General features: G+C 56.5%; 1 protein-coding gene across 1 annotated transcript in view; it reads right to left on the bottom strand.

Moving 5' to 3' along the window:
- Nucleotides 1-2,730: 2,730 nt before the first annotated feature.
- ARHGEF17 (Rho guanine nucleotide exchange factor 17) overlaps nucleotides 2,731-20,699 on the bottom strand; it is a 55,990-nt gene continuing 38,021 nt past the window's right edge. Inside the window, exons 3-21 of the mRNA XM_034995600.1 lie at nucleotides 16,024-16,206; nucleotides 13,795-13,911; nucleotides 13,479-13,571; nucleotides 13,066-13,242; nucleotides 12,684-12,734; nucleotides 12,323-12,432; nucleotides 12,131-12,216; nucleotides 10,405-10,523; nucleotides 9,859-10,072; nucleotides 9,261-9,334; nucleotides 8,471-8,670; nucleotides 8,012-8,310; nucleotides 7,314-7,563; nucleotides 6,940-7,026; nucleotides 6,556-6,623; nucleotides 6,178-6,326; nucleotides 5,571-5,745; nucleotides 5,187-5,456; nucleotides 2,731-4,293 (exon numbers count right to left, since the gene is read on the bottom strand). Of these exons, the coding sequence (XP_034851491.1) occupies nucleotides 4,097-4,293; nucleotides 5,187-5,456; nucleotides 5,571-5,745; nucleotides 6,178-6,326; nucleotides 6,556-6,623; nucleotides 6,940-7,026; nucleotides 7,314-7,563; nucleotides 8,012-8,310; nucleotides 8,471-8,670; nucleotides 9,261-9,334; nucleotides 9,859-10,072; nucleotides 10,405-10,523; nucleotides 12,131-12,216; nucleotides 12,323-12,432; nucleotides 12,684-12,734; nucleotides 13,066-13,242; nucleotides 13,479-13,571; nucleotides 13,795-13,911; nucleotides 16,024-16,206 (2,919 nt within the window). The 3' untranslated portion in view covers nucleotides 2,731-4,096. The remainder of the gene's footprint in view (nucleotides 4,294-5,186; nucleotides 5,457-5,570; nucleotides 5,746-6,177; nucleotides 6,327-6,555; nucleotides 6,624-6,939; nucleotides 7,027-7,313; nucleotides 7,564-8,011; nucleotides 8,311-8,470; nucleotides 8,671-9,260; nucleotides 9,335-9,858; nucleotides 10,073-10,404; nucleotides 10,524-12,130; nucleotides 12,217-12,322; nucleotides 12,433-12,683; nucleotides 12,735-13,065; nucleotides 13,243-13,478; nucleotides 13,572-13,794; nucleotides 13,912-16,023; nucleotides 16,207-20,699) is intronic.

Below are 20,699 nucleotides of genomic sequence, written 5' to 3'. Positions count from 1 at the left end.
CTGTGTGACCTGAGGTTAAGTCCCTATCCCTCTCTGTGCCTCATCTTCCCCGTGAGGCAGATGTCTAGCTAAATCCTGCCCTCTGTCCCTAGCCCAAGAGACCACCCCGAAAACCCATTTGGAGAAGGGATGGCTCTCTCCTGGCCTCTGAGATCAGGACATCCTGCCCAGGGCTGGTCTATGGAACATGAGCCAGAGATCTCATGAGGGACTGGATGTGGCTCTGGCCCCTCAGACTCCATCTCTCCTGTCCTCCAGCCCCTCCACGTGGCTGCCCCCCCCGCCCCCGAGCCACAGAGCCCTGAGCAGACAGACCACATGTGAATCCAGGCTGTACCACTTAGCAGACTGGTGACCTTGAGGAAGGCATTTTACCTCCCTGAGCCTCAGTTTCCTCATCTGAAAAAAGAGAGTAATAATGGCACCAACTTCCCAGGACCATCGTGAGGATTAAGCGAGATGGTCCATGCTCCTGACTTGCTGCAAACAATAATTGGGAGCTGGGGTTATTGTCCTGTGACATTTAAGACCTAGAGGGGGCCTCCAACTGAATTCTCCAGACTAAATTCCACAAATATTTATTGAGCATCTACTGTGTGTCAGGCACTGCAGGCAGCCTGGGGATGGAGCTAGGAACAAAATGAAGTCGCCTCTCACAGAGCTCACTCTGGCTTCCCCTGCCTTTTCCTCTGCTCCAGCTGGGCCTACACCACGGACTCCTCACTCCAGGCCCTCCCCTCCCCTGACTGCCTTGGCTCAAGCTGTTTGGTTTTCATACCAAACCCAAGTCCCACTTCCTCCAACCCCAATGGCCAGCCCTGGTCATACCCTGGTTGTCCACCTCAGCTGGCAGAATTAAAACATGGTATCATATGCCAGGGTAATGGTTACCCTTGGAGGGTAGACTCAGAGGGGGCAAAGGGGGAGTTTTTAGGGTGATAAAATACTCGGTTTTTTGATCTGGAGATGTTCACTTAATGAAAATTCAAGCCACACACTAACAATTTGTCTACTTCTCTGTACAAACATTATACTTCAATACAGTTCCCTTGAAAAATAGTGACACCTGGGTCCACCCTCCAAACTCTGATTTAATTGGTCTGGGATGTGGGCTGGGCCCCCCAGGTGATTATAATGTGCAGCCAAGGTTGAGAACTACTGCTTTAGAAGAGCAAATTCTTCCAGGACTCTCCCCTGGGCCTGTGGCCTGATGACTGTTCATCCCAAGACCTCCCTGCCCACAGCTGACTGGCTCGGGGCTGAGCATGTCCACAGGCTGGCCAGTGCCCCAGGATGTGACCTCCTAAGTAGCAGTTGGCTGGCCAGGCCCAGTCCTGCTGAGGCACTAGAGCTGGGAAAATGCCGGGGACCCAGCCTTGGGTGTCCAGTGCTGAAAGTAAAGTCTGGCCAGGGCACCTATGTTGAAGGCACAGAGGCCCAAGGCCACAGTGAGAATAGCAGCCATCTGGCAGCAGGGAGGAAGCAGAGTCTCAAGGTGGAAGGGCCAGGTGTCCTGAGATGGAGCTCCAATATTGATCTGGGCCACTGTGCTGACAACTATTTAATTAGTGGTTCCCACTAATTAGCCCCCCTTTTATTTCAGGGCACAACAAATCTCTTCTTTGTGAGGGAAAAGATTACTGGCCCCATTTTACAGATGAGGAAATGAAGGCTTACAGGGGATGTAACTCAACCAAGGTCACATAGCTAGTTAGTGGCAAAGTTAAGATTTCTGTTTAGCTTCAAAGTCTGTGTTCTTTCTGCTTAGATTCACCAGAAATTCCACATGAACACTGCTTTCTACTCTGGAATATATGTGTTTAATATCATCCCCTCCTCCCCAGATCTTCCAAGTGAGGTGGTGCTGTGGGGAGATACTCCAAGCATGTCCCGTGGCCTTGAGGGCCCAGCGGACCCAAGATGTGTGTATGCCAGCGTGCAAAGCATGAACCTACACTCCCCCTTGAGCAACTGATTTGTGTAAAGTGTTCATCACTTAGGTTACTTAGATTGAAAGATGTTCTGACGTGTTCAGCAGAGCCGGGGGCCTGCTCCGCCCTTTACGAGTGGTTGCCATCTTGAGCTCTGTGAGGGGGACCCCGGTGGGAAGGGATCCGCCCTGTGAGGACTGGCCAGCCCCGTGGGGTTGGCCTTTGCACTATGTCTGACTTAATGACGTACCACTTTGGACCAGAAATCAGACAGACTGGGATTCTACCCTTGCTCCAAAACCTGAAGTCACCTTGGCTTCTGTCACAGGAGGCTTTGCTGCAGAACATCGTTTCCTCAGGAGCTGTACAGTCTCCTGGTCACCTTGTTTTTCACGTGCTGCCCATGTCAGCTTCGGACTCCCAAGCCCCATCCCAGGCCCAGTGACTGAGGAGCTGTGGGGAGCCTGGGAATGTAGACTTACATGGACATGTAATTATGTATCATGCTTTATATTCACACATGTAATCTGTGAGGGATTCTAACATGTCGCCCTGGTTACAAAGCCGTGAACAGGCATGAGGCCTCGTTTTCCTGACAAGAGAGCTACAGCCCAGACAGGGGCAGCGACCTGCCCGGGATAACACAGCAGAGTGGTGGGCTTGCCATCCCAGCACCCTTCTGTTCTGGGTCTCTGAGCCCTCCCTTCTGCTCAAGTGAGTGGGTGTTGGGAGGCCCATCAGCCGGGGAGCCCTGAGGCTGGTGGCTGGGGGCCACCATGCCACCGATGGGGAGTGGTCATTTGGTGTTTCTATTTATTGACTCTTTAAAATTCATCATCCAAGGAAAGTTAATACATGACTGTTTGGTAGCAAGAGAAACATAATCTAAGACCGCAATGACCCACGCACCCCAAACAAAAACAGAACCAAACAAACCCCATCTGAAACCAGACCTTTGGAGCTGTAGCTGAAGAAGCAAGGGGCCTGGGGGTCAGACTGGCTCTTGCAGGCCAGGGAGCAGGGAAGAGCCTGCCCGCAAGTGGTTCCCAGTTGAAGAGGCCATGTCCAGCCCCTCAGCTTTGGGCATTCTTCCTGGAGGGACTGCCCTGGCAGGAAGGGTGTGAAGAGAGGGTCTCAATGGTCAGAGTGGGGGGCCTCCCAGGCCCACCCTCCCAAGGTGACCATACGTGCCAGTGCATGAGACACAGGGGCTGGGGGGCAGCTCTGAGGAGAACAAGGGCCCTTTCCTTTTCCCTGCTCAGGCCAGGAGAGAGAGCCCTGTCCAACTCCCTATCAGTGTTACCAAATTTGGAAACGACTAAAGGCACTGCCAACAAGTTAGGAAATGCCAAGGCCTGGGGAGGCCCCCGCATGGGAATCATTGCCCCTTGCAGTCATTACCTTGTTCTGGATGACTGAGGGTGCTTGGTCCTTGGCTCTGGATACTGGAGGGCAGCCCAATCAGGACAAGGCCGTGGAAAGTGTATGTTGAGAGGCAATGTTTTAGTGCCCTGAACATGCAGTGTGTGTGTGTGCGTGTGCACGCGCATACCTGCACACCCATGTGTATGTGCACACATGTTCGCAAGTATGTAATGAGGGGGGGATTGGTCCTTCCAGGAAGGCTCGCTTAGGGTCCCAGGGTGGCCCCCAGAGCAGAAATAGGGTCTTTTCCCTTCTGTGACTTCCTCAAATCACCCCCTGCCCAGGTCATTGCATAAATAAGTGCTTGGGAAGGTACACATCTAAAAAGGAACATAAATACTGTACATGGGAAAGGATTCTGTCCCCAGCCCTCCCACTGCCCCCAGAAAACCCTCCAAATATTGCACATGGCCCTCCCGAGCCCCATGGGGTCCAGGCCCGGCCGTGTCTTTGGTAGAAGCTCCAGGGACAGAGGTCCTGGGCAGCCCACATGCCCCCTGCCCCACCCCCATGATGACTGGGAGTACCGAAGCAGCCAGAGGGTCGGGAGAGGCCCCGGCCCGCTGGCCAGCAGGTGTTCCACCAGGAATACTTCCGTGCGGATGGGAGGGAGCCCACGCAGGCACAGGGGTGCCCCTGGCGGGACGCTCCTGGTCAGAGTCTGCTAGGAAGTGTGGGCAGGAAGAGGCAAGCGGGCTGCGGGCGGTGGGAGGGCAAGTCCTGGGCCACAGTGGACAGGGTCACACCCTCCATAGGAGGAGGTGGTTTGTGCTGTCGTCTCGGCCCACGGTCTCACTGCTGCTACCACCCCCACTGCTGAGTCGGAAGTCCTCATAGCCGTCACCTCCACTGATAACGAGCATTTTAGGCCTGGCTGAGGCAGGTCCTCGGTGCCGAGGGGAGTCCCGGTGCTCGAGGGATGGCAGCTTCTCAGGGCCTGGGGGGTGGAGGGAGAGGGTCCATTAGCCGGGGGCTGACTGATGGCTGTGCTGTCCCCTAAGGGCCTGCACCTCAGAAGACAAGAAGAAAGGCGCACTTTCTGTGGGGGATCCTACTTCCTGTTCGCCAAGAACTTCTTTGGAAAGAAATACCCACTTCCTGGCAGTCACACAACTTCTTACCTCTTATCTGTGCGTTCTAGTCAAGAGTGACATAAGTTCTCAGGGCCACACCCCTCTCTCTCTCTCCCTCTATCGCACATGTACTGTCCTCCTCAAGCAGCTTCCTGCTTCCAACAGCCCCTTCCCAGCTGGGGAGCTTCGGTCTTCTGCGGGCGCGGACGGCTCCTGCCCGAGGCTTCCCTGCTTCCAGATTCCCACAGCCGCCTCCTCGGGGGAATACGGTTTCCTGCCCAGTCAAAGCAAGCCTCGGCTCACTGTGGCCCTCCTTGACGGATGCCATCTCCTAACACGTTTCACTTGCTAATCCTCACAGTCCACGGCTATCCTGCCTGCCGTTCTGTGTTCTACTTGCTGTTGCTGTTTCCCGCTCTGCCCGTCACTCCCTGACGCCTTGCCCTAGACCGCATCTCTGGTCCGCTTCGATTCCCTGCTGTATGCATCCCTTGCTGGGCCACCGTCTAGTTCTCAGGCTACAGTTCTTATAGCTCACTGCCTGTCTCCTGTGATGCTTCTAGACCGAGTTTTTGCACACACCCCATGCCCTAGGAGGTTTTATTTTGGGGACTTTGGAGCCGATTTCCTGGCATATATGCCACTTCCAGCTCTGGACCACACTCTTCTTCCCTCTTGGAACCTCTTCTGGCGAGACAGAGGCAAATCTTAAGCAGAGTCCAGGATCCCTGGGTTGGGGGAGGATGCACAGACCCACCTGTGTCTGGGGGAGGCGGTGGGGTCGGGCAGAGCAGGTTGAAGCCGTCTGGCAGCTGGACTGCAGCCAAGAAGCGGACGTGGCCAGTGTGTCCCTGGCCTAAGCCGGCGGGGCTCAGGGGCGCTCTCGGGCAGCTGACGGTACTGGGTGAGGTGGGCATGGTGAGCACGACGCCGGCACTGGTGCCCACCCACAGCAACTCCTCGCACACCAGCAGCGCCGTGATCCTCAGGCAGGCAGCCTTGTGCTGCCGGATGATGGCGTCCGAGCCTAGGGGGTGAGACGGACCAGAGCTGGGGCCGCATCCGGGCCCCGGCTCAGCCTCCTCAGCGATGGGGCGGAAGGACTCCAAGGGAAGGGGCGGCGGGGGCCGGAGGTCAGTACCTGCCAGCATCCTGTGCACGGGAGGTGTGACGTCTACCTCTGCCAGTTGCTCAAAGGTGCCCGGGTGGTAGAGACACACGTGGGCGCTGCCTTTCAGCGTCACCCACACCCCCAGGCTGCAGTCCACCATACAGGCCACGCTGCGGCTGGAATCCTGGCCCACGTGGAACGCGTGCTGGTCGGAGCGGTGGGAGGGGCAGGCAGAGGGCACAGGGGTGACTGGCGGGCCTGCCTTCCCTGGCCCTTCCCTGCCTCGTTCCCCACCATCACCCACCTCACCCCTACAACTCACACCGAACCTCTCCAGAAAACCTGCCAGGACTGACAGCAAAGGCAGCCTTGCTCCTTGGTCTGGGTGAAGCCAGACCACTGAAGCCCCCCCATTTAAGCCTCGGGAATTAAAATGGAGCTGCCTTTTCCCCTGCAACTCAATGACTCTGTGACCAGAGAATATTAAAGCTTGAAGCGTTTTCAGATCAATCATTGGCCTCTCCCTGGACAGATGGATGCTTTCTTATGGCCCCCGTGGTCTCATTCCCCCCTCTCTCACGGGCCAGGCTTACCCCAAATCACCAATTCTGTCCCCACCCCCACCCCCCAGCAGTACCTCCAGCTGCAGTGTGTCGGGGCTCAGCACAAGGACTCGGTTCTGGCAGCCACACCACAGCCGCCCACCCACAGACACCATCTTGGTGATGGGGCTCCCCTGAGAACCCAGGGTCACTGACTTGAAGTTCTGGGGGTCCCAGAAATGGCCTGGAGTGGGAGCCGGAGAAGGAAAACAGAGCACATTCAGTCTGGTATCGCACTAGCGTCTCACCCTCACACCCTGAAACGAAGTGCTAAAAACCCCATCTGTACATGAGGACACCAAGGCCCAGAGAGGGCCTGAGAGGTGCCCAAAGCCACGTCTCCAGACTCACGGGCCTCGGGGAGAGTGCCTACGCCAGCAACATCGGCGGGGTGGGGTGCGGTGGGCACTCACCTGCTTCTCTTTGGTAGACCACAAGTTCTCCATTGGCCAGAGACACAAACACCTGGTTATTCAGATACCTAGGCAGAGAAAAGAAGGAGCAGTCAGGGGTTTCAGGAGGCCAGAGGAGGTCACCTGGGGCCAAGGGAATCACAGACATGACGGCTACGGTTCCTGAGAGACCGCCACTGCAGGCGGGGGAGTCTGAGCTAGGCAGGGGTAGTGACTTGCCCACAGCCACATGGTGCATGAGAGGTACGGCTAGCCTAGGGTGAGGCCTCGGGCCTCCAGCCTCCACAGAAAGGCGGGGCCAGTAGAGCAGGGAGAGCTGGGTGACCAGAGGAGGCCTGCATGTGTAGAAGGGTCTGGACCAGGAGGACTACCCAAGGGCCTTACAGGATGCAGGTCACAGAGGCTGTGTGCTGGAGCTTCATGCTGTTCCTGCGGTCGCGGATGCTGTCGGAGGACTGGTACACGTGGACGCTGTGGATCAGGGGTGTGTGCACCTGTGACCGATGCTTGCCTACACCAGCCCCTGAAGTTCGCCCTCCACCTCTGCCTCCACCACCATCTCCCCGCTGCCAGGTGTCGGCCCAAGGTACTGAGATCCCAAAGCCTCCCTGTGGGCTTCAGAACCCTTAGCAGCCCTGGCTGGCAGTACTCCTGAGGTCTGACCCCAAGCCCTCCTGCTTCTGCTTCAGGATACCATATGATTTCCCAAGCAGAGAGCTCGGGGTTCTGCATCCCCAGCCCCTGTCCTGCCCCCCTACCAGCCATCCTCAGTGCCCAGCCACACAGAGCTCTGGTAGGCCTCGGGGTCAACGCTCAGCAGGTCCTCAAGGCTGCCCCGGGTGAAGGAGCCACGGCTGGAGCGGCGAAGGGCTCTCCCATCCATTGGGCTGGTGCTGCAGGGACCGCTAGGCCCGAAGGAGCCAGACAGTGGCAGGAAGCCAGGATCCTGCTCCTCCTCTGAACTGGTCGTCTCTGCCGTGGCCTCCTTGGAGCTCGGGGTCTCCTCATCTGAGGGAGACAAAGTTCTCTACCTCCATTCCCCTCTGCCGGCCCCAAGACCTTGTATCTTTCTAGGCCCCCATCCCCCCTCAGTGCATCCCTCCTGGCCATGTCCCTCCTGAGGGCCTCCCAGCCCTGTTGTCCCTTTCCCGAGGTGTCAGCGTAGCTCAGGCCTTGTTATTCTGCTTGGGGACAGTTTAGTGCTACCGGCTCCTAGTTCTGACCTGGCCCACTCCAATCCACCACCACATCGTGGACAGGGGGATCAACCGCTCCACCCCTACTCCATCTTCCCTACTTAACCGGGCATTCCAGGGTCTTCAGGATCTGGCCTGACTGACCCACTGCCCTCTGGGTCCTTGGTGTCACAGCCCCCCTGCCCACCCATCAGTACCTGCTGGGTGCCCCCTCCTCTGTGCAGTCCACCCTGCCTGACAGCCCCAAGCCGGGCACTCACTGCCAAAGCTAGAGGAGATGGTGGACCGGCTGGCTTGGCTCTGCAGCGTTCCCGAGGGGCTGGGTGAAGACTCATCATCGGAGTCGCTGTCAAAGGGCACCAATTCCGGGCGGGGGTCCCCTTCGGTGGGGCCCGGTGTCATCTCCAGCCCCGAGCCTGCAATGGAGATGTGCAGGCAGGGCTGGGGCCCTGGCTCTGCCAGCGTCGCTGCTTCTTCGTCCGCGGCCTCGACGTCCAGTTCTGGACCGGGGGTCTCCAGTGCCGTCTCTGGGGCACTCCTCAGCGAGGCCGGCCGCTCCCTGTGAGATGTAGCAGTGGGGATGAGAGCTGCCAGGAGCCGAGGCTCTGCGCCCCTCGGCCACAAGCCCACCAGGCCCGCCCCGTCCACCAGACTAAGTCGCCAGAGGGGTCGGGGGCAGGGATCTGTCCCGCCGGCCCCCCCACCGTCCCCGGCCTCACCTGTGGCCGTGGCGCTGCAGGCCGGGCACGGCACCTATGCAGAGGATGCGGGCGGAGCAGACGGCAATGCAGGCCTCCACGTCGGGCTCAGCGCGCAGGCTCAGCAGGCACACCTGGCCCACGTAGCCGTCGCTGTTGCACACCCACACTTCGGGCATGGGCTCGGGGCAGCTACTCTGGGTCGGCGCCGCGCACGAGAACTGCGGACAGCACCAGGGCAGGGGAAGGTGGATGGAGGAACTGCGGCCAGCTCCCCACCGCCGCCAGGCGGCCGGCGGAGCGGAGGGAGGTGGGCCCACGCGGCTGTGCACGGACTCCCAGTACACCCCTCTGTACACGTGTGTACACACACACACACAGCGCGTGTGCCACTCTGCAGGTCAGATGCACAAACGCCTGTGTGATGGACCATCCCTTCACACACATATGTGTACGCATACATCCACACACACGTAAACCCTAAATATGACCCCACAGGTGCGCGGTAACAAATGTGAAAAACGGTAAGCTCTGTCCCGATGTATGCAGACTCTGACAAGCGCATGACTTAGACACCTCACAGGAATCAGACAGCCCTCGTTCCCAGGCACGCACAGATGTGTGTGGCCACACCCACGTGCACGTGACACACGTAGTATCCACACGCATGTGCAGAGTTGTACACTTAAAGACAGAGGGAGCGACTGCCACGTTCATACAGGTACGTAATGTTGTACCCCAAACAAAAACACATGAACATGTGCTGGTTTGAATATACGTGCGCCCGCGTGACCCCGGCCCCCACACACACCTGCATGCCGCTGCGGGTTTTCATGATGGGGATGGCCTTCAGGAACTCAGGGTCTAGACAGCTTTTGCTGGATGCTGCGGCGGAGGTGGACAAACAGACACCGCTTAGCATCCACCTCACCCTCGACCATTTCCCTTTCTTCCCTGCTCTTCAGGATCTCTCAAGGGAAAACGAGGTGGCTGTAGGTTATGCTCTGCTTGTCCCTGGCCTCAATTTTCCCATCTGTACAATGTGGGAGGCAGACCCAGAAGTCTCTAAGGATCTTCTAAGCCATGGACCCTGATTAATAGCTTTCCCTACTCTCGGCCTGCTCAGAGTATGTAGAGGAGGGGAGGGCGGGGCAGGGGGGGGTGCGTCCTGGCATGCCCTGCCCTAAGCTCACCCTTTTCAACCACTGAATCCCCTCCCTGCCAGTGAGACCCTGGGGAAGTCCCATGTTTCCCCGTAGGAGTCTCAGTCCACCCTCCCACCAGCAGGGACTGAAGCACAGGACACCGCAGTCTCGGGATTTCTGGCTCCTGATCTCCCAGACCGCAGCATGGTGCTGCCCACTGCCTGGAGGTGTTGGAAGGAGGACACCAGCATGGGCCTGGCTTACCCAGCTTCCTCTTGGCGTCATCAAAGGCCTGCTCAAAGCCGAGGCGGGCATCAGGGTGAGGGAACTCGAAGATGAAGGAGTCCGTGCCCTCAGGCCTCGTGGTGCACAGCTCCAGCTTGGTAGGGGGGAAGGAGAGTGCATAGCACAGCGCCTGCTTCTCCGACAGGTCCCGGTGCATGGCGGCTGAGAGGTCCCGCAGTGCTTCGTCCAGGCTCTGCCAGGATGAGGACCCAGGCCTCAGGCCCTGACAGCTCCCCACAGCCTGCTCCTGCCCTGAGAATGCAAGTGGGGACCTGCCTCTCCCCCCAACCCCCTAGACATGATGGGCCCCCTCTCCTCCCACAGCTAGGGACAGAGCTGTGTCTCCACCCTCAGGCCTGGAACACATCACTTCCCTCAGTTGCGGTGAGGCTGTATTTTCCCCTTCCAATAAGTGACAGAGATGAGTGACCTCTTCCTCAGGTAAATGAAGAGGCTGTTTTCTCTCCCTCAGATCTGGGAACCCCCACCGCCCCATTCCCCCAGCCTCAGGCAGAGGGCACAGACCTGGTGGGGGAAACCAAGGCTCTCAGACAGCTTGCTCATCTGGCCCAGGGTGGTCAGGTCCTCATCTAGGCGGCTGATAGCCTTCTGGACGTTCTCCCGATTGGTGGCTTGGGACGCCCCTGGTGGGGACAGAGGAAGGCCACGGGCAGATACAGAGGCAGATAGGGTCAGGCTTGGACAGAAGGGGAGAATTTCCCTTCCCTCACAGTCTGCAGCTCAGCGTGGGGAGTGGCCTGACAAGCCGAGAGCTTGTCAACCCCAAGACCCAAGGAACAAAGTGACAGGCAGCTCACAGAGAAACACCAGGCCTGGGAACAGGGGGCTGGGCTTGATTCAGAGCCACTTGGCACAGGGTGCTGGTCCCTTGGAGAACTCCCTGGACGAGCACAAAGAATAAACAGCAGATGGCTGTGCAGCTTCTGCAGGCTCCAGCAGACACCGGAAGCCTCGGCAGTGCGGCCTCCACAGGCCAGTCAGCCGGGCAGCCAGAGCCTCGGGCGGTCAAATCTGCTGACCAAGGGACTCAATTCCCCGACAAAGGAGGGAAAATGAGCTGATGCTCTGGATTTCTCTAGTCCTATCCCATACCTGACCACAGCCAAGTAGCTGGCCCCACAGGCCAGCTCAGCATCCCCACACCCAGCACTGCCTGGCCGGGGGTGTCCACCCTGGACCAGGAACCCACCAATGGGCAGAGTAGACAGCAGTGGAATGTACTAGAAAAGCTAAGGCTTGCGTTTTCTCCTACTCCTTCTGAAGGACACTGTCCCCCCCACAACTCTCATTGTCTGGGCAGCCCTGGTTTCTTCCATATGACCCCGCCCCACTCTGACCACACTGGATTGGACCAGGAGCAGACACCTGAACTAAAGGTAGTCATTTTATCGACTGGCCTGTGTTCCAAACTGGAACAATCATCAGCTTGTATTCCTACACAGGGGCCCATGTGAGGCAGGCCTGGGTTTGCCCTGGGGGCCACCGCACTGAGCCTAGGGACAGAGTCTGGACCCGCACTGCCTGCCAGCCCAGAGGTGCCCACACTACCGTCCCAGACCAACCGTCCCAGACCAACCGCCCCACTCAGAAAGGTAAACTTCGGATCCTGGAGCAGCCGAGGAGAAAGGGCCAAGATGCAGAACAGGCCATGATGGATCACAGGAGTTGGAAGGAAGGAGGAAGCAGAGAAAGCTGAGAGCAGTGAGAACAGGCAGACGCAGAGAGAGACAGACAGATGGAGACACAGACACACATGTACACTCAGCAGAAGGAGCAGCTCTTTGAAACTGCTGCAGCTCCTGACAGCCTCAGCCCCAAACAACTGGATCTTTCCAACCAGACTTCTGCTTGGACTGACTTGAGTGAGTCTCTGCTACCGACGAGCAAAACTGGGGACCAGAGCAGCGTGTCACCGTCCGATAGGACACTGGTGCAGCGGCCACTGGCTAGTGGCGGGTGTGTCTGCGTCCCCCGTGCCGCCCCAGCCTAGGTGAGGTCCCCGCCCTGTCCGAAGGTGGTCTGCGTGGACAGGTCCTGGTGTGCTTCTGTGGCGGGCACACCGATCCTGCATGCCACCCCCCTTGTACTGGCTGGGAAAGTAAGGCCCCAAAAGCAGAAAAGCAGATGGATACGGGCAGCCAGCCTGGCCACAGTTCAGACCCTCCAGGAGGGCTTCTGAGAGCAGGGCCCGGACACCCAGGACCCCCGGGCAGGCCTAGGCCAGCCCCACCTTTGATGATGTCCGCATCTTCTAGCGGCAGCTTCCACAGCAGCTTGTACTTGCTGGCCGTGTCAATGACGCTGGCTGCCGTGTACCTGTGGGGAGCCAAGGGGGTGCTCTGGCCAGGCCGGGGGGAGCGGGGCCCAGGGAGGGCCAGCTGCTCCGCCCCGGCCCAAGTGCAGCCCCGCCCCGGCCACTCACAGGCTCATGGAGCTGCGCCGCAGGGAGCCTGATTTCCGCTTTAGGGTCGTGCAGATGATGAGGTCCGTGAAGAGGAAGAGGGACCGGTCCTTCTTGCCACCGACGGCCTTCTGTGGAGCCCGAGGCAGGACTCAGGCCCAGAGGCCCACCCTCCTGCCCACCGTGCCCAAGGGGACAGCCAGGCCCAGAGAGGGGTGAGGGCTCTGCCCCAGATGCCCAGAGGCAGAGGCAGAGTTGGGACTCGACCCGGGACTCCTGTTGTGGGGAAGAGCAGGGAGGCCCAAGGACAGCAGGTATGAGCGGAAGTGTGAACATAGTGGGGAGATGGGAACAGGTGGGTAGACAACGGGAGACTTCTTACCACTTCGATGACCATCTCCTGCCTGAGGAACCGCCGCAGAGGGGCTTGGAGCTGTGGGGCAGGACAGACAAAACATCTTGAAGGTCAATTATTAATCCCATCTCCTCCCCAGACCCTGGGGGACCCCTTGGCCCCACTCCATGGGCCAGGCCAGTAGAAGCAGCATCCCCTCCATCCTCCTGATGCTGTGCGGTCAGGCCGCGGGACATGTGGCCAGAGACAGACAGGGAGGAGGACATGGCTGTGGACAGAGACAGGTGGGGACGCTGAACAGACAGGGATGCACAGGCGCTGCAGACACCGCTGTGGAGGTGGACGTGACCGTGACTGCAGGTAACCACAGATGCAAACAAAGGCATGGGTGGAGGGGGTGGGCACTCACATCCTCCATGCCCTCGATGTGAGCCTCAATCTCCTGCAGCACACGGGCATGTCGCTCTGCCTCCTCGGCACTCCGCACACCCTTGTTGATGCGTTCAGCCACCTGTTTGATGTTCCGCTGAGCATCCAACAGAAGTGGGTGGTCTGGGTGGTCCTCAGGTGTGTGCTTCAGGAGGTCCTGGGGAAGAAATGGGGATAAGACCCCTGCTTATTAGCTGCCCCTTTCAGGCCCTGGGACCCCACACTGATGGCTAGAGCAGGACGGACTATAAGCAGGCTCCAGAGAGGACTTCTTTTCCTACCCAACCCCTGGGGACTCTGATGTCAGGCTTGACCGAGTAGGGGCCTCATAGCCCCCTGCATCCTCACGTGCCTTCCAGCCTTGCCCTCCTGCCCACCCAACCCCATGCCCACCTTCACCAGAAGCTCATAGCGTGGGATCCGCTGCACAGGCTTGATCATGAGGTCAGACAGCGCCTGCTTCTCCTTGTTCTCACGCATGCTTTGCTGAAACCAGAAACAAGGGGGATGGGCACCCGTGTGAGGAATGTCATGCAAAGAAGGAAATGTCCAGGGACAGATCCCCAGCCAGTCCCTCTAGCCCAGCCCAAGGGCAAAGACTGAACCACAGGCTAAGGCTGCGGTGTCTGGGAGTGTGGGAGCTCCTGCCCCCTCCCAAAGCTGGCCAAGGCGAGGGTGATGTCCATGCCCCTGAGCTAGCCAACAGTACCTCCAAGAACTTGAGAAAGGCAGGCCTCGCCTCCTTAGCCACGCGCACGGCATCCTTTGCATTGAGAAAGTTATCAATGTAGGCAGAATAGATGTTGACCAGGACGTCCTTGGAGAACTGTAGGTGCAGAGGCAGGTTAGGGACCTTCAAGGTGTCCCTTACTCCACCTCACCCTGTCCTGGCTTCCAATGATTCACAAGCCAACATCCTTTCCCTCCAACGGGACATGATATGGTCTCTAAGGGATCGGGCAGCTGCTCCTGTGTCATGTGTGCACGTCGTACATGTGACTGTGTGAGTTGCTGTGTATCTGCGCACACCCCAACGTATCTTACCTACGGTTTGTGTGTACATGGACATACATATGCCTACATGTGTCCTGTAGACCATGCTCTCCCATTTCCAGCTGGGCATTTCCATCCCTTGCTCTCCAGCCCCACTAAGTCCAGCCAGGCAGGTCTCCCTCCTCACTGTCCTCTGAGAGACACAGACTCATTCCGGCCACTTGGCCATTGCTCATGTAATTCTCTCCACCAGAATGCCCTTACCACATCCAAATCTCACCCACCCTCAGGGCTAAGCTCCACCTGTGCCTCCTCCAGAAAGCACTCCCTGCCCTGACTAGGACTCTTCCTCTGCGAGGAGATAGGGACGCCCATCCTGTCCAGTAACATCCCGCTCAGTGGGGGCACACAGCTGGTAGCTAACACCTGACGGCCCGCTGACAGCTGGGCTAAACGTGGAAGTTCTTGGTCAGAAGCCCTGGCTGGGAGTTGGGATACCCTGGTTCCTGGGTCAGCTGTACCATGGATGGACTAGGGGACCTGTGGTGGTGTTTGTTTCTGGCCCCTCTGGGCCCACAAGGCCCTGTGTCTCTAAGGTGCTGACTGTCCTCCTCCCCAGGCCCGGGGAGGCTGCAGCAACTCGGAGGGGAAGACGGCCCTTACCCACCAGCCCACCCTGGGGCAGAGCATTCTCTGCTGATCCCTTCCTGGGACCAGGGCCTCTGCTCATCAGACCAGGGTCAGCATCAAAGTCCAGACAGGGGATGAGCCTGGTGACACTGAGGGTGGTGATGGCCTCGAGGGGTTAGCACTCAACGGGGGTCCCATCAGGGTTTGTCACATCAGTTCCAGATCAGCAGGCACCTTCTAAGACCTTCTTAGGCCCAAGGCCCACCCGCATCATCACAAACACATGAAAAAACATCCACATCTCACAACAATAGATAAGACTTTTTTTTTTCCTGGTATAATTTTTGGAAGGAGTTTTACCATTTTGCTTTTGAAATTATTTGGTTCTGAGTAACCATTTTAGTTTGTGTTTGGCTATGATTTATCAGTCATCACCATGCATTCTTGGGAATTCTGGCCAAATAACAAAATGTATCTTAAGTTTTTTCAAACGTAATTAACCTCGTATAAATGAATACTACACGTAACAATTAAAGAAAATCGCATGCTATGTTTTTACAGACACGTAATTAAATGTTTACTGGTTTTGCTTTTGCAGTTCTTTTTGAGTTTTGCAGCCAGTACTTGTTCTAAGGTCCCATTCACTATGGTAGGATCCTGAAGAGCTCACAGGCAGGTCTGCTCCTGGTGCAAGGGGGCACAGAGTGGGGCAGGGTGTGGGCACTGGGGCCGCGTTTCCTGGAGTCGAACCCTCTACCACTCACTAACCGTGACTTTGGTCAGGTTACTTTCTCTCTACGCTGCAGAGTCATCCACTTTAAACTTGGGGGAATAACTGCACCTTTCTCCTAGACTTGTGAACATATATAACGTATTCAGAATAATGGCTAGTACGAAGTGCCAAATAGCTATCCTATTAAAATGCTGGATGGAGAAAAGAGCTAGTCAAGGTAAGGGCTGAGGTCAGTAATAGCATCCACTGAGGTCTGTGTCAGCACCAGCTCAAGGTCAGGACTAGGGTCAAGTCGGTGCCAGCAACTAGAACTGGGTCCAGGATTAGGGTCGGTAACTGGTTGGGATTGGGGCCCAGGCCAGAGTCTAGCGAAGCTCTGGGGTTTGGTGGTGTCCAGGTTCAGGTCAACCCCAGGGCTGGAGTCAGTGCCAGTGTCTGGTCAAGTCCTGGGGTTGGATCTGGGATCAGAGTCAGTGTGCAAGTGGAGTGGGTGTGGGTGAGGGGTCCATGGCAGCAGCTATCCCCTTCCAGGAAGGGCCCAAGCTTGTGGGGGTTGAAGCGGCAGACAGCAGGGCCACTCACCGACTGGACAAGCAGGTCTCCCACCTTCTGCTGGGCGTGCCAGGTCTGCACACAGTGCCGCACCTGCTCGAGGAACTGTTCGTGGTGCTCCAGGAGCTCGGGGATCTGGTCAAAGATCTCATCCACCAGTGACGGGTCACACAGCAAGGAGTTCTCGGGCTGCTTCAGCGGCTGCATGTAGCCCTGGGGGTCCCCCACAGGTCAGTGCGGGTACCCTCAGAGGGATGGCACCCCAACCCCCTGGCGTAGGTGCACACGAAATCACCTGGCCCTGTGACTCCCAGATCTCCCTTGTTAGACTCAGAGCTCTAAGAGGGAGACAGGAAGACCTATCCCCATGCCCCTCACTGTGCGGCTCGGGGCCTGGCATAAGACGGGGGTGAGTGGGCTCGGGGAAAGTTTGTTGGATGCACAAACAAGCAGAGCTTGGAGTGAGGAAAGCAAGAAGACTGGCCTCCTGGGAAACCCACACACACTAACTCAGCAGACATTTTATTGGGAACTCACTCTGTGCTAGCCACTGTTCAGCAGTGAACAAGGAAGACCAAGCTCCCTGCCCTAGTAGAGCTTACAGTCTAGTCAGATGAAACACGAAACACAAGAAAGAAACAAAAAGAAACCACATTTCATCAATCTTTAAGAAAAAAAACCGCTGCCAATTAAGTTATTATATGCCATTAATTATAGGATGAACCTGGAGTTCCAGATGTTTATCTTAGAATCAGTTACGTGTGGAAAGTTTGAGACCCGCTGTGGGGAAAATAAAGCAAGGGGGTGCCTGGGAGGCCTTTAGTGCCACTGTCTGAGCACTGACTTCACGGTTTTCAGATCTACTGGTCAAGTCTGATTAAAACTCCTCTTTTTCACCTCAAATCTGCTTCACCGCCCATTTCGTGAGAATGAAGAGCCCTGCTTGCGGCAGGTGTGCTCACGGAGCGGTCGCCCTCTACTGGCCTAAACTATAACTACAAGCCCAAGAATTGATGTTTGAAAAAGTAACGCAATGTTGCAATAAAATTTATATTAAACATTGTTAAAAATTGGCTTGTTTGATAAAACAGCCTTGAGAAAGTCAAGCTCAACAGAATCCTCTTGCCTGGTTGGGGATTCTTAAAAGGTCAGGGGGTGATGGTGAGACAGGCAGGCAGCCTCCCTCTTACAGCTCTTAGGCCAGTCTGAGCTAGGGTCTTCTCTGGCGGGGGGTGGGGGGGGGTGGGGCGCTGTTGCCCCACACCGAGAGGAGCTAAACCGCATCCCACACAGAAGCAGGCACACAGTGGGAAGAAAGACTAAGCAGAGAACCTGATCCAGAACCTCCTAGGAACCAACGCCTGCATCCACTCACGGTGTACTTGCTGGGCAACTACTGAGTGTCCGGCCTTCTAAGCACCAGGCAGCACCTGAGGGCAGACAAAAGTCCTGGTGCTTGTGGAGCTGACACCTCAGTGGAGGGAGGCAGAAAATAAACACCATAAATAATGAAATTATGACACGTGTGTTGGAAGGCAGTAAGTGCTATGGGGAAAAAGACAGGGTCAGGAGTGCTGGGAGAAGGGGGCTGGGTCAGGGAAAAGGGGGGTTGTTGGCTGGGAATTCGGGGGTTGAAGAAAGACTCAAAGTGTGAGGATGACACTGAGGAAAGGCGTAGCCTTAGGACGTGGGTTCAAACCCCATCGGCTCTGGCTGTTAACCTTGGTATTTCTTCATTTTAAACTCCTGGCCTACAGCTGAAACTAACGTAACACTGTGTGTCAGCTATGCCTCAGTTAAAAAATAAAAAAGAACAAAACTCTTGGCTTGCAGGAACGATACCAGTCAGTGTGGGTGGCAGTGGTCACTGAGAGGGGACACTAGGGCTGTGGAGTCCAGTCTCAGCTTGAATAGCACTGATATGCTCAGACAGTGCAGACTAGCTGGTGAGAGGGAGTCAGACTGACAGGGATTCACCCAGGGTGTGGCAATTCCCCGCTCTGTGACCTTGAACAGTTGCTTTACGTCTCTGTGTCTCAGGTTCATCATCTGTAAAATGAGGGTTATTATGAGATTTGTATGATTTAACTTATGTAAAGTGCACATATGAAGCACTCAATAAACGTCAGCTCTCGGTATTACCACATGTATCCCCCCCAGAATCCTTATGCTCCAACCTAGTCCCCAACGTGCTGGTATTTGGAGACGGGGCCTTTGGGAGGTGAGTGGGTCATGTGAGCGGGGCCCTCACGAATGGGATTTGTGCCCTTCTACAAGAGGTCCCGGAGAGCTCCCTCAACCCCCCCACCAGGGAGGACACAGTGAAAAGGAGGAAGTGGGTCCTCACTAGACACCAAATCTGCCAGCGCCTTGATCTATGAGAACTGAATCTGTATTTGTTCAAGCCACCCAGTCTGTGGAATTTTCATTCTAGCAGCCCAAATGGACTAGAATACCACTTAATAGATGGACGACCCTGGGGAGTTTTCTTAACCTCTCTGAGCCTTCATCTCCTCATACGAAGAGGGAGTTATAATACCTACCTGACAACGTTAATGTAAGGATTAGATATGATTTTATATACATGCACTCACACACACATGCACACGTGCAGATGTGCCAGGCAGTATGCTAAATTACACATGCATCTCTCTTGCAGTCTGCACTCAACAGGTAGTCACCATTATTATCCCCACTCTGCAGACAAGGACCCTGAAGCAGAGACTGGTTATGTAACTTGCTTCAGGTGACATGGCCGGTCAGGAGGTGTGCCAAGTTTGAACACTGGTGGCCTGGCTTGGACCTCAGTCCTTGTGACACACCCGGGCTGCTTTGAGTGACAGTCCTGGGGTTCGGCTGACACTCTCCTGCCCATCTCCACCCCTCACCACCCACACTCTCAATCTGGCCTCCTGAGAACTATCCCCCCTTAGCTCTTCCACCGGCAGGTCCGGCAAGTCTCCACGTGTGCAGCCGTGAACTGGCCAGGAGATTCGAAGGTAGAGAGACATGCCCGGGTCCCGCCGGCCTCGGGTGTGTGAACAAGGCATGAGCAGCCTCGTTACCTTTGCACTCTCACGCTGGGATACGGGTATGATTAGTCACATTTTGCACACAAAAACACCGAGGCTCAGAGAAGTGAGGTGACTAGGCTAGCATCACCCAGCAGGGAGGCGAGTGACTCAAACCCTGGACTGCCTGACCCCAATGCCTTCAACTCCCACCTAGGGGACCACAAAGGACCCCACGCTCTGCTGGACCCCAGCATGACTACTGCTGCCTGGCAGCCAAGGGCATCTCTTAAAGATGGCATTCTGGTTGTGTCCCAGCACCTGGCCCAGCAGCCGCCCCGGCCACCTCTCCATGGCTAACTGCTCGAGGTTTCTTCCAGCCTCCTGGCCTTTGTTCCTATTGTACCCGCTGCCCGAATGGTTCCCTCCAGGCTCTCCCGCTGCTGAATGCTTACCCATCCCTCAGGTCTCCGCTGAACACCCCAGCCTCAGAGAAGCCCTCCCTGGCCTCTGACACCAGGGCAGGCCCCCGTTCTGTGTTCTCCTCTTTCTGTGCGTTTGTTTTTAATATATAAAAGCAATGTATTTTTTGTGTGGCAAAATATACATCATAAAATTTGCTAATTTTAATCACTTTTAAGTGTACAGTTCAGTACTCACATTAAATACACTCACGTTGTTGTGGAACCATCATCCCCATCCATCTCCGGAACTTTCCCATCTTCCCAAACCACAACTCCGTACCCATTAAACACTAACTCCCACTTCCCGTCCCCCAGCCCTTGGCAAGCACTGTTCGACTTTTCTGTCTCTATGAACTTGGCCACCCTCAGTGCCCCATGGAAGCACAATCATACAGTATTTGTCCTTTTGTGACTGGCTCATTTCAGTTTAGCATGATGTCCTCGAGGTTCACCCATGTTGTGGCACGTGTCAGAATTTCCTCCCTTTTCTGGCTGAACGATACTCAGTTGCTACAGAAACACCCTCCGTACACTTTTGCACCCGCATTTGTCCTCACGTATAAGGTTTGTCTGACTGGTTACTGTCAGTCTCTGCCATAGACTCCAGGGGACAGGACCTTATCGCTCATGCTCACCGCTGAACCCTCACTGAGAACACGGTCTGCACCCAGAAGATGCTCGTTGCAGATTTGTGGAGTAAATGAATGAACACTCTGGATCTTTCCAGGGCTCTACCTTCTGTTCTTTGCTCTCACCCTGCCTAGATGGCTTGAGTAAATTCGTCCTCAACCGTACCTGCCAGGCCCCACCTCAGCTGGGATCCACACCCTCTGCCCTGGGCCCCAGGCCCGCATGTGCATCCTGACTCAGGGGCTTTCCCACGCCGGAACCTGATCTGGCCATCTCTCCCCAACTTTCACACGTGGGGTTCCTCCAGTGCTGCCGTCACCCAGACCAGGAGTCCAGGCCTCATCCCACAGCCGACCAGCTACCGTGCCTGGCCTGACCAGTCCACCTCCTGAATGTCTGTCCCAACGCTTCCTCCCTGTGGCTTCTGCCCTGGTCCTGGCCTCTCCTCCCTTGCCTACCCTCAGTGGCCTTGGCCTCCTCTGCTGCTGCCCACCTTCCTAGCAGTCAGACTTTATAAAGCATGAATCAGATGACATGCCACCCCGGCTCAAAGCCCTTTGCTGACTCTCCAGGGCCCCTGGTAGGGTCCAAACCTTCTTCC

This window comes from Mirounga leonina, unplaced genomic scaffold (genome assembly GCF_011800145.1).
Source record: "Mirounga leonina isolate KUSES-001 unplaced genomic scaffold, KU_Mleo_1.0 Mir_92, whole genome shotgun sequence".
In the NCBI taxonomy this organism is placed as follows: domain Eukaryota; kingdom Metazoa; phylum Chordata; class Mammalia; order Carnivora; family Phocidae; genus Mirounga; species Mirounga leonina.
The sequence above is the reverse complement of the archived record's forward strand: the minus strand, read 5'-3'. Positions and strand labels throughout refer to the sequence as shown.